This window comes from Hyperoodon ampullatus, assembly GCF_949752795.1.
Source record: "Hyperoodon ampullatus genome assembly, chromosome: 19".
Lineage (NCBI taxonomy): Eukaryota > Metazoa > Chordata > Mammalia > Artiodactyla > Ziphiidae > Hyperoodon > Hyperoodon ampullatus.
Genome location: NC_136932.1, coordinates 37,001,408 through 37,020,312, shown reverse-complemented (window position 1 = coordinate 37,020,312; position 18,905 = coordinate 37,001,408). Strand labels below are relative to the sequence as shown.

At 52.8% G+C, this 18,905-nt stretch overlaps 1 protein-coding gene across 1 annotated transcript in view; it reads right to left on the bottom strand.

Moving 5' to 3' along the window:
- The window catches only part of GAS7 (growth arrest specific 7), a gene marked incomplete at both ends in the record, with an annotated part of 198,446 nt that extends 179,798 nt beyond the window's left edge, over window positions 1-18,648 (bottom strand). Inside the window, one exon of the mRNA XM_079726254.1 lies at window positions 18,466-18,648. Coding sequence (XP_079582380.1) covers window positions 18,466-18,648 — 183 coding nt within the window. The remainder of the gene's footprint in view (window positions 1-18,465) is intronic.
- Window positions 18,649-18,905: the final 257 nt, after the last annotated feature.

Below are 18,905 nucleotides of genomic sequence, written 5' to 3'. Positions count from 1 at the left end.
CTCCCACCTAAATCCAGGTTCAGGGCCCTGCAGGAGTTGTCTCTGGCGGCCAGAACAAAGTACCACAGGCTGAAGAGACAAGAGGAATCTGTTGTCTCCCAGTTCTGGAGGCTGGAAGTCCAAGATCAAGGTGTCGGCAGGGCTGGTTTCTCCTGAGACCTCTCTCCTGGCTTGCAGACAGCCGTCTTCTCCCTGGGCCTTCATGTGGTCTCCCCTGTGTGTCTGTGTCCTAACCTCCTCTTCTTCTAAAGGCATCCTAATGACCTCGTTTAACTTATTACCTCTTAAAGGACCCCATCTCCAAATACAGTCACCTTCTGAGATACTGCAGGTTAGAACTTCAACATATGAGTTTGGTGGGGGTGGGGGGCGGGGAACAATGCAGCTCATCACAGGTCCCAAGTGCTCCCACCACCCTGGACTGCCTCCTAGGGCCCCTCACTACTCGGGGCATATCTCCCAAGCCACTCACCTGGTTCCCCATGGGTGACAAGCCCCCTGACCACAGGGACCCCTGAGTCTTGGACAAGACGCCAATCAGTCTCATTCTCAGCTACATCCCCAGGGTCTAGAACACGCACAGCTGGTGCCTCGGAGGGGCCCAATTAAAGGCCACAGGGATGAACCTGACGAAACTCTTACTCCAAATGCTTAAAGCTTGTCTGGGACAAGAATATTGACAGTTTTTTTAATCACCCAAGCAGGGGATGAGGAGGTGACTTCAAAAATAAGTTCAAAGGGGACTTCCCTGGTGGCGCAGTGGTTAAGAATCTGCCTGCCAATGCAGGGGACACGAGTTCGAGCCCCGGTCCGGGAAGATCCCACATGCCGCAGAGCAACTAAGTCCGTGCACCACAACTACTGAGCCTGCGCTCTAGAGCCCACGAGCCACAACTACTGAAGCCCGCATGCTTAGAGCTCATCATGCTCTGCAACAAGAGAAGCCACCGCAATGAGAAGCCCAAGCAACGCAGGGAAGAGTAGCCCCCGCTCGCCGCAACTAGAAAGATTGTGCACAGCAACAAAGACCCAACACAGCCAAAAATAAATAAATAAATAAATTTATGAGGGGGGGAAAAAAAAGTTCAAAGGGTCCAGTGCAGAAAGGACCAGAGCAGAGGGCTGAGCGGTTGGGACAAGGCCGCCAGGGAGAGTCGGGACTTCGGGGTCCAGTAGTTCCAGACCCTCCCCCGTCACCACCACTTCCTGCACAACCTCTGATAACAGGCCTCACACTCATCACCAGCTCACCCTGAGTTTTAAAGCATGTTCACACCCACCATCACCTTGAAAATTCTTCCAACCTAAGAGGCAGCAGAACGGGTGTCACCTCCCTTTTGCACAGGTGAAGAAACTGAAAGTCAGAGATTTTTTAACAAATTTTCAAGGTCAAAGAGCCAAGAAGTGTGTGCGGGTCCTACGACGAGAACCCAGGCCTCCCGACCGCTGTCCACAGAGCCCTCAGCTACGCCTAACTGTCCCTGCGGCAGCCCCGCTGAGAAGCAGGACGGGGAGAGAGGACCAGCCCACGGGACACCTGCTCACCCTTCCCCCTGCCACTCCGGGGTGTCCTGTCCTGTGGCCCAAAGGGCCTTGTTCTCCAGGACCCCGTGGCCTGACTTTGATGTTCAGTGCTGAGCTGACCTGGCTATCCGCCTTCTAACCTGGGCGTTCCCATGACCCCAATCCTCACACCATGACAAGGCCATTCACATCTTTTCAGAGAAAGACTGCTTAGGCCATGAACCAAAATCACAGCAAGATGTGCCCAATCCTCTAGGGCAAGCTCTCTCTCTTCATCCTTTTAGTTCATCCATCCATCCAGCCGGCCATCCAATAGTTACCGAGCCAGACCTCATGGATGCCAAGCGCTGTGCCCGGCCAGGCCATCGCAGAGATTTGGGAAGCAGGTTTCCTGCCCTGGAGGGGCTCAGAGTGCAGGAGGGACATGACTGCAGCCCAGCGTGGTCAGTGCCATCACAGTGGGAGGCACTATGGAAGCCAAGGAAGAAGGACCAGCTCGCTAGGGGAGAGATCAAAGGCCACGCTTGGGCTGGTTCTGGAGGATTATCATTCCCCAGGCAGGCAGGAGGGGGAAAGGACCCCAGACAGAGGAGCAGCCATGCAAAGGCACAGGGTGTAGAGGTGTGTGCCAACAGAGGGCAAGTGAGGAGGTCAGGCCGGGAGGCCAGGTGTGGTCTTGAAGGCCCGTGTTTGTCCCCACAAGGAGCATCCTGACACCAGGACGACAGGGAGTCAGCAGAGAGCTCTGTCAGACTCAGGTTTTAGTAGTTCACTGCGGATGGTCACGCAAGGCTAGGGGAGAGTGGGGACACTGGCCCTAGCCTGGGATTCCTGTCTCAGTGGAAATACAAGGAATATTTACTGAGAAGCAGGTTAACGGAAAACTTGTCCACTGCCAGGGGGGTATCGGGCACCTTCAAACTGCTTCCCTGCAGCCGTCCCCCGTGGCGTGCAGCCCTCCGAGAACAGCTGTTGTTCATCCTCTCCTCTCTCCCAGACAAACCAGGGGAAAGCCAAGTGCAGGTGACTCTGTGACCGTCCATCATGCCAGCTGCAGGTCCCCACGGTGACCCTTTCCAACTTGCCTGCATTTCACATCGGTCCTCATCTGCAAGAGACTTGCCACTGTAGCTGAATATATATAGAGAGAGTCTTGATGATTTACAGTGAAGCATAATTTACACATTCTGCTGCTTCTCCGAGGAATCCTCTCCCCAAGACTAATAATAAAGCAAACCTGGCACCTAGAGTAACGAAGCACCCCAACCAACCCCTGGCACTCAATTCCAAAACAAACCAGATTGGCACTCGCTTTGGCATCTCCCAGAGCCATGCTGATGGGCAAAGAGGAATGCTGGCATTCAGCGGACCATGATACTGGGCTTTTTAAACCATCTCCCCCCAGAGCGCTAGGGTTTCCTGGAGGCATCCCCGGAGTCATCTGCACAGGAGAGTGATCAAGGTCCCCACCCACCCCCGACCATGGTCCCTGGAGGGTGTGTGGAGCCAGGAGAGCAGCACTTGTGTCAGACCACCCCCCTCCCGGGAGCTAGCATCAGTGACCCTGGGTCTGGGAGATCTGGAGACTTCAGGCCAGCTCTCTTCCCCCTGCCCCCGTTCACGCCTCATTCAAGCCATCTTCTTGGGCCGGGGACATAGTCGAAAGCAAAGGGCAAGAGGCTCAGGCCAGAGGTGGCTCCATAATCCCCCCGGAGTGGCCGATAATGCTTTCGTCAGGCTATTCGCCACACATGCCCCACTGGCAGGGCTTCCCACCCGCCAAACGTGCTCGGCATGGCTCCCCTGGGGACTCTGCCCAGGTGAGGAAGAGAGCCAGCTACGGTTCTACTCTGGCTATCTTCTCCTGGGGGAAGCAGAGGAAACCCATCTGAAACCCTCCACACCCGCAGCATCTCCGCAGCCACGCCCACCGCAGGGCTCCTTAAGGGCACACACGGAGCAGGTCTCGTCCCACCGCCGTCCGTAGGAACCCCCCCAAACCCCAGCTCGCTGTCTCTCTGATCCCAAATTCCCAATCCGCGTGCATCAGTCATCCGGCCTGAGTAGCAAGAAGAATCCTTTAAAAGATCCACACCAACATTTTTTTTTTCCTGAAGACCAGACTGTCTCCTCTTTTCACAAGAGAGTCAGAAGCAGGAAGACCCTCCCTGCTCTCTCCTCTGGGTGGGCTGTCGTGAGCCCAGAGCGATGACTTCTCTGTGCCCTGGTTGGCGGCGGGGTGCAGGGGGGACGGACAAGGACGAGCAGAAAGCCCTACAAGTGCCACCATGAACAGTCGGATTATAGGGCCGGGGCAGAGGGGAACAGAGGCACAGGCAGAGTTTCCCGCTACTGTGCTCCCCTCCTGCCCCCAAAGAACCTACAACAGCCACGCTCAGAAACTCGGCAGCTGGCGGCCGAAAGAAGGAACCAAGGGCCCCACGGCCACAGCACAAACACATCAACTTGAAAATATCCGAGGGTGCTGTGACTGCTCTGAGCAGTACCCTACCCACAGGCCTCAGGATGCAATCTTCTGCAGAAAAATCTGCCTTTACAGGCGGGTTTATCTGCCACAGGCTCTGAGATAGAATTCCCCTCAATTACTGACCTGCAGCTAAGATTCTAATCTTGGTCACACCCAGGCAGGTTTATCACACTCAGCGAGGGTCCGGATGGGAGGGGATTCAGACAACCCTGACATTTCAAAAAAGGAATTTCTGGCTTAAGTTTGTGGTCGAAATACACCAGGACAAAGCTGTGGGTCCATCCACAGTAGGGCCGTGACTTCCTCTGGCAAACACATCTTCAGTGATGATGCAAAACCTGACGGAAAGGGACTTACTTGGAAGAACCAAGATGGGTACTGAGTTGAGGTGACAAGAGCCAGAGAGACAAGGTCTCCACCAGAAATGGTGACCAAGAGTTCTGGACTGACGCTCGGGGGAAACAGGTTTTTTTTCTTACTAAGAAAATAATGGCAAAAACGCTGAGTAATGGATGGCCACCAGCATATCCGGAACCTTGACACCACGCTCCCTGCAGAGCATTTACAACAAAGGACACAATTCTAACTTTCACAACAACTCTCTGATATGGGTCTTAAAGATATGGAAACTGAGGTCCGAGGTCAGGTAAGCAAGGGGGCCCAAAGTCTCACACAGCCAGCACCCAAACCCAGGTCAGCTCAGCTCTGAACACCATTACACCAGACTGTCTACAAACTGAGGACAGTCCCATGCAAGGATTCCAGGATTGTTGCAGAAAAATGGGGTCATTCTGGAAAATGAGACAGGCCCCAGGGTGTATGGGGTTGTTAGTTTTTTAATGGGCTGGGTAATTTCATATGCTAATGAGTGGGAGAAATATTCTATCTTGGAGAAGGGATGGGGATTTCCAGGAATTGGGGCACCGCCCACTTTTGGCCCCGAACTGCCATGGTGCCAGTGGGCGTGTCCTTAACATGCTAATATTACAATGAGTGCATAATGAGGCTCGAGGTCTAAGTCAAATCATCCGCCATCTTGGGCGTAGTAGGTTCTAACCAGTTTAGGTCGTATCCTCAACGGCTGCGTCACTGTTTTAACAGTTGTGCCCTGCCCCCTTCCCTCCTGTCTCAGGGTGACCCAGCACGGTTTGCTGCGCCTTATGTACAAGGTGACGCTCCTACTAACCAGCATCACGCATACGGAGAAATGCTAAAAACAGCTAAAAACACGGCTGGGGACGGAGGCAGCGGCCAGGTTATAAAGGGCCTTGTAAGCAAAGCTGAGTCATATTATATCATAAAGACAACCAAAAAGCTAAGAAAAGTCTTCAGCAGGAGCGTTCCGTGGTCAAACTGGCTAGAAAAATCACTGTGGCATCACTACGGAGAATGGACATCACCAAGGGACCAAAGGACCAGCCACTGCTGTTAGGGACCACGGCAGTAATCCGGGCAAGAGGAGAGAGGCCAAGTGCAGAACAGTGTAGACCTGAGGGCTCCACCCAGGGGCTGCGGGAGACACCAGCTTTGCGGCACTAACCACCATCTCCGGTTCCGAGCCCTAGAACACCGGCCCCGTTGTTCTGAGCCCCATAACAACGCTTTCAGAAGAGAATTTCCATCCAGGCCCTTGAAGCAAACCTTGCCTTTGGCCCAGGACCAGCAAAGATGAAAAGGAATGTCTGAGTCCTTTAGCAACCTCCTACGTGTCCCCTCTACCGACAAACAGCCTTTTTCTCATTATAAGAGCCTCTTCGGGGTGTGTCCGGGCAGCCAGAGGCCCATCTGACCCAGGTAAGAAGCAATTAAGACTAATTAGCCCAGCCTGAGCAGTGGCAACCGTCACGCGGCAGTTTCAAATAAACCAGAACTGGCCAAAGGCTGCAGCTTCCCTTGCTTTAAATAATAGGATCTGTGTCCTGAAACACCCCCAAAGGTGCTCTCCAGTCGTGCTACTCAAAGTGTGGGCCCAAGACCAGCAGCATCTCCTTGTCAGACCTTTTGAGAAATGCAGGCTCTCAGGCCTCACCCCAGACCCTCAGAATCCAAATCTGCATTTAGTAAGATGCTCAGGTGATCTGTACCCATGGGTCAGAAAGCCTTTTTTTTTTTTTTTTTAATTTTCTTGGCTGTGCCGCACGGCATTTGGGATCTTTAGTTCCCCAACCAGGGACAGAACCCATGCCCCTTGCACTGGAAGCGTGGAGTCTTAACCACTGGACGGCCAGGGAAGTCCAGAAAGCCTTGACCACGGTGCTGCAACCAGGCAGCCTTGTACTTGGTCTCAGAGGGGCCCAGGGAAAGAGGTTTCTCTCACCCAGCAGCACCCCATCAATGGAAGCCCAGTTAACGAGCAGCTCTCAGCATTCAACTTGGCATGATCCCTAGAACATGTGGGATGTAAACTCCACTAACAGAGTGTATACAAGATGCCAGCTACCCTCACAGGAACCCTAGGAAACTTAGGAAGATTCTGCAACTCACCCAGGGTCTCACAGGCAGCAGGGGCTGAGCCAGGATTTGAACCCAGAGCTGCCAGACTCTTGCCCTGCACTCTGCGGCCCACATGGGGGGAAGGTTCTGCCCCCGTCTCTGAACACGGTCAGAGCAGTGCACACCTGTGGTAGCCGCAGGGCTCACGTTCCAGCCCACAAACCAAACCACACAATGCATCCAGCATCCCCTTGGAACCAATAAACTGCCTTGAGATGTGGTGGCCACATCCCCACTGCATGTTTTTCCTAACACAGTTGGTATCTGGCAAGACCACCCCGGGCTCTCTCTCTGCCATCAAGTTCATACTGCAGTCAAGACCCTGGGCCTACTGCCATGCCCATGTCACTCACCACTCAGCCCGCAACCTCTCTTCCTCATCTGGCCATGGTAAAACATGCCTGAGCTCCACCTCCACCCCGTAACTATGATCAAGGGACCCCTCTGGGCAAACTGGAACACCAGCTACCACCCTCCCCCATCCTACCTTTTTACCATCTCCATACCTCTCTTCTCGGATTAAACAGGCTCAAAATGAGGTCTAATTCCAAAACCTGTGTTCCTTCCATGACCCTGCGTAGCCTCACATAATCCATGAAGAAAAAAGAAAAAAGAAAGGTAAACTAAATCCAATCTAATTCCAGAATTTAATCATGACTTGCAAACTTTAAAACCCCTTAGGGTACTCAAATGCTTTCCTACTCAAATTGTGCCTCAGAAGCCAGCAGTATCAGCATCTCCTGGGAGCTAGTTAGACAATGCAGAGTCTCAGGCCCCACCCCAGACCCACTGAACCCAAAGCTGCATTTTAACAAGAACCCTATGTGATTTGCATGCACTTTAATATGTGAGATGTGCTGTCCTTAATGTCCTACATGGTAATGTTGTACAGGTAGATTCTATGTGCCTACACCAAGCGGGAGGCCCCAGGCATCCAGGACCTTCTTTATAATACGAAAATATTAGACTGAGTACCAGATTAGTAGATTTAGTGTGAAGTATGTCCTTGATTATCCAAAACTCAACAGTTTTATTTTTCACTCCAAACACCACAAAGGCTTGTAGCTATTTATCAATAAAACACTTGCTAAATGAGAACAGTGGCCTCCAACTTCCTATTTCTATTTCTACATTATATTGTGAATCAAAAACAAATGACAGGGCTTCCCTGGTGGCGCAGTGGTTGAGAGTCCGCCTGCCGATACAGGGGACACGGGTTCGTGCTCCGGTCCGGGAAGATCCCACATGGCGCGGAGCGGCTGGGCCCGTGAGCCATGGCCGCTGAGGCTGCGCGTCCGGAGCCTGTGCTCCACAACGGGAGAGGCCACAACAGTGAGAGGCCCGCGTATCTCAAAAAAAAAAAACAAATGACACTGTTCCATGAACCACTGCTAAAATAAGGAGCCTCTGTTATGATTAAATTAGGACAAGGACTCGTTTCTGTAGAATTTTTGAAATATCATCTCTAAAGAGTTTTTACAACTTAATTAGGTTTTTTGTTGACTAATCCGGGAGTTCCCTGGGCATCTGAAGAGCAAATGAGAAGGGTGGAGGAATCAAGGCATTTGAGAAAGAACAATGGATGCACAATGTCTGGAAGGGCTTTCATTCCAACAGAACAAGTGTGAAACCGAAGTCTCTTAGAGAAATCACCTGCCAGAGTCACCTGGAGGGGCTGGCACATCCCCGAGGCACACTCCAGAGAAGACCTTGGCTCCAGGTCTCGACTTATCCCCTGAGACTTGCGGAGAGCCTGGCATACACAGTAGGTGCTCCAATATAAATATTTGTTTTTGTTGAACCAAACGTTGACAGATGTATTTACCACAAAGAAAAAAAAAATCACAGGAAGTCTGGGATCAGGCCAAGTATCACTGGTGTGCCCCGCATGACGCTAGATGCCAGGAGAGCTTGTGGGAGGGAGAGCTGATTTGAAAGCACAGTAAGAGCTCATCCTGGTCTCAGGAGCCATGGGCACCTGCTGAGGCTGAAGTCCAAGGGAGCTCGTCAGACATGCAGAGTCCCAAGCCTCACCCCAGACCTACTGAGTCAGAATCTGCATCCAACAATATCCAGAAGCCTTGCTCTAGAGGCATCAAAATCAGCTTGAGAAGCACCACTCTAGGCATGGCCATAAAATACTGAGATTGAACTGGAACAAAAACGGGGCATCCCCCTGAGTCAGGACACACCTGGTGGTCACCAGAGCTGTCCACATACATTCAGCTCACTCCTTCTCTCCTTCTGGGCACATGGCAGGATTGCATTTCCCCACCCACTTGAAGTTAGGTGTGGCTGGGCTTTTATCAATGAGATCTGAGCACAAATGCCATGTGTCACTTCTGGGAAGACGCTTTAAGAACCATGTGCTGTTGATCAGCAGAAAGATTACAGACAGTGGTTGCTCCCTCATCTTGGGTCCTGGACGGTCTTGCAGCCCCAAACCAACTCACAACAGACTTGCAGCATGAGGAAGAAGCAAACCTACGTTGTTTTTAAGCACTGAGATTTGGGGGCTGTTTGTTATGGCAGCATTTCTAACCCATCCTGACTGACACAGCATGTAAGCCCCCAACACTGCCATCTTCAGAGCATCTCTGTTCCTCCCCCATTGAGATCCGCTTAAACGCAACATGACTTGAGGATAGGACCTCTTTTTAAATCCCAAACAGCATTACTTAACTCAATTACCTTCTATACTCTTCAGACTTCACTCCAGCCATCATCTTATTTTCTCCTTTCCCCAGATTTCCCCACATATTAATGCTTTTATCTTACCATACCGTATGCTTTTTGGTAAGCTGCTTTACATCCTTTTCTCAACAAGGTGATAGACAGACAGTCACACATACAGACACACCAGACGTGGATCCAAATGAATTTTGGCTGTTTCCAAAAAAATCAAATTCACCCCTCAAAAGACAAAGATTTGCTGTTACTAAGGATATCTAAAAGAACGTGACCCTGGGCCAGGCAAGTATTCCTTCAACCTGTTCTTTGCACAAAAGGATCCATGGGACACAGTCTCTGCTCTTAAAAAGCAATTCATTCTTGGAAACACCATCTCTTTTTGCCTTGTCATAAGGTGAAATCTGAACCATGCTAACTCCATGAAAACACTCAGCATCACTGACAAAAATGTTTTATTCTTAAACTTCTGCTGAGCCCCTTTTGCATGGCTGGCCTTGTGTGAAGAACAGGTGAATCTTATTTTAACCAGTTCCTCTTGGTAGGCAGGTGGGGTGTGGCCAATTGAGCTATATTAGAAACAGGCTGCAATGGGTATTCTGAGGCTTACAGCTTACCTACCAGATGCTTTCTGAATCCAAATTTCTAGATGTGGAATTGCTGGATCAGAGGGCACATACACTGTTAAGGTTTTAAGGTATATTGCCAAATTACACTCCAGGAAGCACAGGGCAATTTTCCTACACCCTTGCCAATACTCATTCTTTTTTTATTTTGACACTTTTCATTAAAGCTACCTTTTTAAAAAATGTGCAATTCTTTGACTACTAGTGAGACTGAATATGCTGATGACTTTGCATCTTTTATTATAAAGTGTCTATCCAAGTTCATTTCCCATTCTTGTACTGGTGTGTTCCTTTTTTGGCTTTTTTAAAAAATAACTTAGAACTTTCTGCATTAAGGACATTAACTTTTTCACAATTTTTATTTGCCTTTTACCTCATTTTTTAAAGGAAGAGGTCTCTGGTGGCAGAATGGGCGATTCACAGATGAGGACAATACCACAGGGACAGTGCATCACAACTGACCTGCAGAGGTGAGGCCCCTTCGCCCTCCCCAGTCAATCTACCAGCAAGTCCTTTTGACTCAACCCTCAAAATACATTCCAAATCCATCCACTTCTCTCTCAGCATCTCCACTCCCACCAGCCTGCTCCCAGCTTCCTAACTTATCTGCTTGCTTCCCTCCCTACACTCTTCAAATCCATCCTCCACACTGCTGCCCAGGTGAGCTTTCCAAAACAAATCAGAGCACGCCAACCCATCAATCAAACCGAAAGCTACCAACCACTAAAAAGAAAAGATAATTAGGGAATGTGACAGAGGTGCTAAATACTGCTATCATATTACAATATATACATGTATCAAATTAACACGTTGTATACCTTAACTTTACACAAGATGGCATGTCAAATGAATTCAATTAAAAGAAGCCACTGGTAGCTTCAAATCAGCCACGGCAGGAGTACTTACACCCCAGAAATTGGCAAACACAACAAATCAGAACTTCTCTCACTTCACCTCCCACCCTCCATCCGCCAAAGCTGATGGTTAAACATTTACCAACACACCAGTGGAGGCAAAAGAAGCATCAGCCAGTGTCAGAGAATGACGCTCCAATTTTGTCCTCCCAAAAACTGCTGAGGAGGAGGAGAGGGAGGGACCCTTCAGACAGGAGACTGTCTCTGGCAAAAGTATGGATAGACAGAGACCCACGCGGGGAGCACAGCTCAGCAGATGCCCAAAGGACATCAAGGAACAGCTGGGCCCTTGGAATGATGATTTTGCAGTTAAGTCCCCCAGACCATAAATGCAAACCTGGGGAAAGGCAAGCAACCTCAAATTATTGGACAGTTCATTTCTTCCGCCATGCAGGATAGTGACTCAAAATACAAGTTCGTAGAGAAAAATCAAGTTACATATATGGGGGGTGGGGGAGACAACTATCCAACTTACCTGCCTCCCTCTCTGTCACATCCCAACCTCTCTTCCTCCCTGCTTTCTAACCACTCTGGAATATTCTGGTTCTCTGAAATCTATCAAACATACGCCGCTCTTCAGGGTTATCTGCATCTGTAGTGCAAATACTCACACACACACACCCAGATCCTCACACAGCTGGCTCCTGTGCATCACACAGGTCTCTGCTCACACATACCCTCCTTGGGGAAGCCTTCTCTGACAGTTTCTGGAACCCCTCCCTTCCTGCACCCCACACCCCTAATTTGTCACAGTACCCTGTTTTACTGGCCCCATACCACTTTAAAAGTATACATATATATAAATATATATATATATATATTTTTTGCTGGTTTACCATCTCCCCAACTAAAAGGTAAGCGTCTTTTCTATGCCTTTCACTGCTTCACCTCCAGCAGTGCTCACAGCCCATCGCCGTCGGCACTCAGTTAGGGGTTGTTGAATGAATGATCAACTTTTGAACAGGGACTGGCCAACTACACACAGCCCATAAGCTAAGAATGGCCTATCCATCTTTTTTTTTTTTTTTTTTTTTGCGGTACGCGGGCCTCTCACTGTTGTCGCCTCTGCCGTTGCGGAGCACAGGCTCCGGACGTGCAGGCTCAGCGGCCATGGCTCACAGGCCCAGCCGCTCCGCGGCATGTGGGATCTTCCCGGACCGGGGCACGAACCCGCGTCCCCTGCATCGGCAGGCCGGCTCTCAACCACTGCGCCACCAGGGAAGCCCGGCCTATCCATCTTAAATGGTTGAAAACAAAGCGAAAGAAGAAGGACATTTCATGGCACAGATTCAAACCTCAGTGTCCATAAATAAAGTTTTATCGGAACACAACCACACCCGCTGGTTTGGGGCTCCTCTCTAGCTGCTTCGTGCTCCGCGGGCAGAGCTGAGCCACTGGGACAGAGACCATATGGGCGCTCTCACGGCTTCTCGCTGCCTGCAGCACGCTGCACATCGCAGTGATGCAGCTGTAACTCGAGTGTGCCTCTTGGCCTGCAAAGCCTAAAATGTTTCCTGGCCCTTTACAGAAAACGTTTGCCAATGCAGGTGAAGAAGGAGAAGGCTTTGAGAAATGTTTCTAAGGCAGAGCAGACCAGGCTCGCCACCCAAATGAACAGGAGAGAAAAGGTAAGAGGGGGGCAGAGTCAGGTGACACGGTGGAAGGATGGTGGCGACACGCACAAGGGTTTGGAGGGTGGGGGGAGAAGGCAGTGAAAGGAGGGGAGAGATTAAGAGTTTAGTTTGGACAGGTAAGTCCCTGGGGACTTAGTCTGGAGACTAGCTCGAGAACCAAGGGGGGCTTCCCTGGTGGCGCAGTGGTTGAGAGTCCGCCTGCCGATGCAGGGGACGCGGGTTCGTGCCCTGGTCCGGGAAGATCCCACATGCCGCGGAGCGCCGTGAGCCATGGCCGCTGGGCCTGCGCGTCCGGAGCCTGTGCTCCGCAACGGGAGAGGCCACAAACAGCGAGAGGCCCGCGTACCGCAAAAAAAAAAAAAAAAAAAAGAATCGAGGGGAATACAGTGAACCAGGAAGTTAACCTAATAAAACAGATCTTTACCAGATGGAAGACAGGAGAGACACTAAATGTGGAGGGAGGACGTGGGTGTGTTCTCTGAGGAATCCACACGAACCTGGCACAATTCACACACCTGTCGCAACTGAACCTACACAATGTCACCCATGCTCTGGTCCTCCAAAGGACAAGCCAGGCCGACCTGCTGGCCACCATTTCTATTTCTCTCCATGGGGACAAACACCACCCAGAAGCCTTGCCCCTGTAGGAAAGAGCGGAATCTACTCATTTTGCAATTAAGGACCGGGGGACCCGTGCTGACATTCTGTTGGAAAGCTTGTCACGTGCCGCCTGGCTGCTGGGAGTAATAAGCGGGCAAACTGGGAGAACGCCGTCCCCTGGAGTGGCCCGACAAAAATCCTGACACCTAACTTGTATCCAAGCCTTCCTGGTTTATCAAACCTCTTCTTTCACCAGCCACGTAGGGACCAGCATCCGTCCTCGTAGATGAGGTCAACCAGTCTGTCAGATAAAAGCTGGGCGTTTTCAGGCTGGGAAGAGAGTACAAGCGGGTCAGCAACTCATTCATGTTTCTAGCTGGTAATGGACTGCAGGGATTCATGTGGTGGTTAACAGATGTCAGGGATTCCTGCCGACTTGTTGCTAAGGGAACTTTTGTGAAGATGCCCCGAATCCAGAGAATCCAACAAGCCCTGCCGACTGCTCTGAAGTCCCGAGGGGTAGCCAGTTGACCAGACCAGCACAGAGCAGTGCAGAGGGGGGGACGCCCCTCTGGATCAGAGGCAGACAGAGTATGGGCCAAAGGTAGAGTTTCACACGGCACAGGAGCCACAAACGCGGGCCACAGCCCCCAAATCAAAGAGCAGGATGACTTCGTGAAGATGGCAGAAAGCACCTTAATCTTTTCGATCACAGCTACATGCTCTGCAAACCACCAGCCCTAATTATACCTTTTGTGAAAGAGCCGACGACCGCCTTAAAAAATACGGGCGTGAGGAACAAGGTCACACCCATTTTAGATAATTTCCACGTAACAGAAAGAAAGGCCCTGTATTAAAATCAATCTGTATAACATATCAAGCATCTACTAGATGTCAGGCAGCTCGGATGCACCATGTCCATTAACAACCAGCACCAAGTAGCCCCGACCTGAAAAAGCTGGGCTGGTTTGTCAGTGGCCCAGGGGACATACCCAGGCTTCAGGGACAGGAAAATCTAGTTTCAAAATCAGCTGCACCATTTATTGTGTGGCCTTTATAAAGAAATCCCTGGCGTCTTTAAAAACAAAAATGAACAACAAACAACAACAACAAAAACCTCCAAGGATGGCGATGGAGAATTTCCTAGCAGAATGGCCAAATCTGTTCATTCTACCGCCCCCCACCCCGCCCCGAGGCTCTCTCAACGGTCTGGTCTGGCCTGGCACCGCTTCCTCTCTAATGGATCACCTGTCCCAGGGTGTTCTCCCTACCCTTCTGAGGTAGCTAGTCTGCAAAACAGCCTCAATGAACCTTGCCTCGCTGTATACACACCTGTATGCACCTCCCTCCCACACTGTGACTCACTTTACCCATGGAATGTGGCAGAAGTGATGCGCCAGTTCTGAGCCTACGCCTTAAGAAGACCTGGCAACTTGCACTTTTGTGTTAAGAAGCCAGCATGTTAAACACTCCAACTCCCTGCTGAAGAGAAAGGCCATGCAGAAAGGCACCCGAGGATGACACCACACAGAGAGAAAGGCCATATGGAAGCACCAGGCATGTGAGTGAAGACACCATTTTGGAGGTTCCAGCCCAGCTGAGCCTCCAGGACCCCAGCTGCAGCCACCATCTAACTGCAAATGCACGAGAGACACCAAGATCGACCGGCAGAAGAAGCGCCCGGCTGAGCCCCGTCAACCCACAGACATGTGTGAGATAATAACAAATGGTTGTTTTGCGACACTAAGTTTTGGGGTGGTTTGTTACATAGCAATGGATAAAATATTATCCCTTAATGATCCACAGCACAGTCCACTTCCCCAGCCCCGCATCTCTCTGCCCCAGCCACACCTTGTAAACGCCTGCAGCACAATCACCTGAACCCAAAATGGGAGAACAGAAGGTGAAGAGAAGGAGGTGCAAGGGTGACCCTCTGCAGCTGACTAGTTCAGCCGGCAGTGTCATATTCTGTTAGTACCTCTTGAGTACCTTGCAAGTGACCTTGCAGCCAGATCGCGGATTCTGAGAACAGCACCTCCATCAAGGAAAGCTCTGTCGTGTATGCATTCCAATCTTATTACCCTCCAGAATTATTTCCCAAAAGCTCTGGTGGTTTTTGCAGATGCCTTACAGTATCTTCCAGAGCCCTAATTTCTTCTCTTCATTCGAGGGAAGAGCATCACCTCAGCTCCTCCTAGACCATGTCTCTCTCAGATCCTTGACCTCTTCATGGCTGAACAGACCCTCAGGAAAGATGTTTCTGGCTGCTTTTATCTAAGGGCCTTGATAACTCCTGGGCAGCTGTTGGTCTTATCTGTTAGGCCTCCTCCCTTCTCTGGGAGGAGCTGGCTCCCCTCCACCTGGCACCCTCTGGAAGGCTGCCCCACTCACTGAATAGCAGGATCCTTGTGGCCAGTCCTTGCCCACCAGGGCTCCCCCCAGCTCTGCTTGGCACAGGTTCTCCTGGAGGCTGCCCTCTGCAAGCCAAGTATGTTCTGCCCTGTCCCCCCATTTCCTTGGGGTCTTGACCAAAGAGATTTCCTCAGGAACCAGGACCAGAACCTCCACCAAACTGGCCTCTCCGCAGGGGCAGGCCACCAGGGTGGATCTTTGGGCCCTCTCAGTCAGCTCCCAACTCCCCGCCACGGGGTATGCTTCCTGCAAACCAGGGCCTCTCAGTTCCCCTTTTTTCACATGAACGAGGAGGAAATCCTCGGGGCGTGCGCCTTTTGCACACACCGCCCTCAATCTTTAGCGCGCTCTTGCCAAGATGGGGTTTCCTGACGTCACTCTTTCCGCCAGAGAGCAAACGGCGCGCTGGGGTGGGGGTTATGCTGGCAGTGCCATTCTCAGCTGTGCACCCACCGTCCCACTCCTGCCGCAGGAGGCTGGTGTAGCCCCTTCTGTCTGTACTTGTATCTGCGACAGCTCCCCTGGCCTTCTGAACTCCATGCCCCCAGCAAGCTCAGTGCCAGGCGCCCACTAGCAGAGGCTTACCAGCTCTAGTAAGTGGGCCCTTCTCTGGCCTCCTGGCTTCTGCACTAACACCTGGCTGGCACTCCTTCAGTGCCATATGCTGGCCAGTCCACCACCGGCAACCCCCTCAGGAGTTCTGCATTCTCCCCCTAACCTAGCCTGTCTTTGGGGAGTCACCCCATTCCAAGGGACCCTACCTGCATCTCCTCCATCCCTCCCCAGCCTCAGCCTTGAGGTCCAGCCTGCTCAGGGAAGAGGTTCCCAGAGACAAAAGGGCCTGATCTATGATCCTCCCTGTGGAAGATGCATCTGCTCTGGCCCTGAAAAGAGTCGCAGGGCTCAGGCCCACTCCTGTCTCCACCTGTGGGAAAACCAGCGGGCTCTGAGTGAAATCAAACCCCAGGCTTCGCAGGAGAGATGCTCCAGTAGCAAGGAGCAGCTGCCCTCACTGGAGCCCCAGCATCCCTGCCTCCTTCATGGATGTGGTCACTGGCAGGCGGACCTCGGGGGCTGCACTGGCCCTTTCCCACAGGGATCCAGACCCTTTCTTTACTTGCCTTCTGGTACAGCTGGGCCAAGGATATTGGGTTTAAAAGAGACATAGGCACAGAGGGTAGCATTCAGCCAGCTGAGCTGCTAACCAGCTACGCAAGCATTACTCCCTGGCCGACTGCCTTCACCTGTCTCATATTCAGTTTGCCTGCCTGTAAAATGGGGATAGTGCCTCCCCCTTCCCAGGGCTGTCTGGGGAATTGGTGACACTGTATGGACCATGCCTGGTGCCTAGTAGGTGCTTAACAAACGTAAGCCCCTCTAGGGGTACGACTCACACAGATGGGTACTTGTCTGAAAGCACCTTAGGCAACGTACATGCCACGAACTGTGACTGACACACCCACAGCTGTCCTAGCTGATCATTCTGCTTGTCCCCTGGGTGGTCTGATTCACCCTCCCTTTCCTCCCGGGAAGAAAAAGCAAAGACGCTTCACTCTTGCTAACACAGCCGACAAACCCACCAGTCTCACCCCCACCCAACGCACAGCTGGCTGAGTCCAGCCAGGGACACTCCTCACCAGACATCCAACAGCCAAATTTCCACATCAGTGTTTCCTGGAAAAGCGTGGCCACCAGAGGACTCTATGACAGGAGTCTCTGCCAGGGCTGCTGGGCTAGAAACAAGGAGGCTCCGGGTCTTCGTAAGAAGCAATTCACTTGCTTTCTTCCACACCTGAATCTCAGGAAGGGAACTAGCAAAGCTGAGGAACACCTGAGCCTCTCCTAGGCAGCCAGGCTCTCAAACGACAGAACCACGAAGGTGCCTGAATATACTCAGCTGACAGCCCAGGAAGGCTCCTTCCAGCCTCACCTTGGTCAAATGCTACTAATCCATGGAGGAGGGATTTTGTCCTCTGGACCTGAAAGAAACGTCACGTGCCTCTAAGAGGCCAGGCTCTATTTTGATAATGTTTCCACAGGATATTTCTCAGGCAAACTCACCCATAACCGTTTCACCGCTACCCAGCTTTCTTTCTGTCTTTTTTGAGTTGCACAGAGCATTTTCAGTCAAAATTTGCTACTTTGTTCTTTGTGAAGTAGGTGGGGGGGGAGGGTAGTTTATTAATCAGTTCAGTCTCTATGATTTGGACAGTTTTGCCAGAATACGTTCGTCTACTCACAGCCTTCACAACAATCTTGGGGTCGGGCAGCCTTTCACTAAAGGGGACACCCTGTAAAAGCCCACCCCACACGCCATCAAAGGACTTGAGGAACTTAGAATCCCACTCAGGCTATGACCATGAGCTCAGCGATGAGAGGACATCGAGGCCTCCCAACTGTCACCCAGAAAATAAACAGCCAGCCGACTTGGCTCAGCAGGTCCTGTAAAGCCCGGGGCCAGGCCAGAACACCAGGACAAGCCACTTTTCAGGCTCTGAACCCTGGCCTCGGGGAGCTGGGCCAGGGGACGGGGCGCTGGCCGGGGGCTGCAGCACCCCTGGATCAAGCCTGCTGACGGGGCTCGGGCTGGTGGCTAGCCAGACTCAGCTGACCAGTAAGTGGGCGGCCCAGAGGCGGCCAGGCAGCTGACCCGCCGCAGCACGACCGTCCACGGGTCGGCAGGCTCGGGGCTCCGGGGCCCAAGCGGTGCCACTTTTCCCAGCCCCATCCTCCGTGCGTCTTCCCTGGACCGCCGGACGCCGCAACCCTCCTGCGGCCCCGGCCACCGCCGGGACGCGCCCGCCAGCTCCCGAACTCACACTGGCAACAAGTTCTCGCCTCCTCAGGGCGGCCACGATGTACTCGGGAGGCCCGGCACGGGGAACGCTCGGAGGGCGAGCCCCGCGCTGCCCACGCCCGGAGAGGCGCCCGCCGCCTCCGCCGCCCTCAGGAGCGCGCGGCTCTGGGTCGGGCGCGCAGCTGCGGCCCACGGGGCGCCCCTCGGGCAGGGGCGGCTCCGGCCTCCCGGGCGCGGGCAACAGGTATGCGAGCGCGCCGGTCTCCCAGCCCGGGCCCTCGCCCCTTACCTCCAGCAACTGCACGTAGCTCGCCGGGAACCAGCCGCGGAGCCCGTCCTCCTTCTCGCCTTCCCACCAGCCGCCGTCCGGGACCTGCAGCAGCGTGATGAGCTCGCCCGCGGCGAAGCGCAGCCCCTGGCCGTGCCGCTCCCCGGAGAAGGGGTACAGGGTCCGGCAGCGGGCGCCGGACATGGCCTTGGCGCCCGGGCTCACAGCGCAGCCTGCATCCCTGCCGAGCCCCGCAGTCTGGGCAGCGGTTCCGCGGGGTCCCAGGCGCCCGGCGCCCCGGGCTCCCGCGCTCTGGGCGCGCGCCGTCTCGGGGGTGCGCGGGGGTCCCCGGCTAGGCGGGGGACGCGCGCCCCGCGCAGGGAAGCTGAGACTTGCTGGCTTCGGAGCGAGCGGCAACGCCCCCGGGCCGGGCGGCTCGCGGCTCCTAGCTCGGGCCGGGG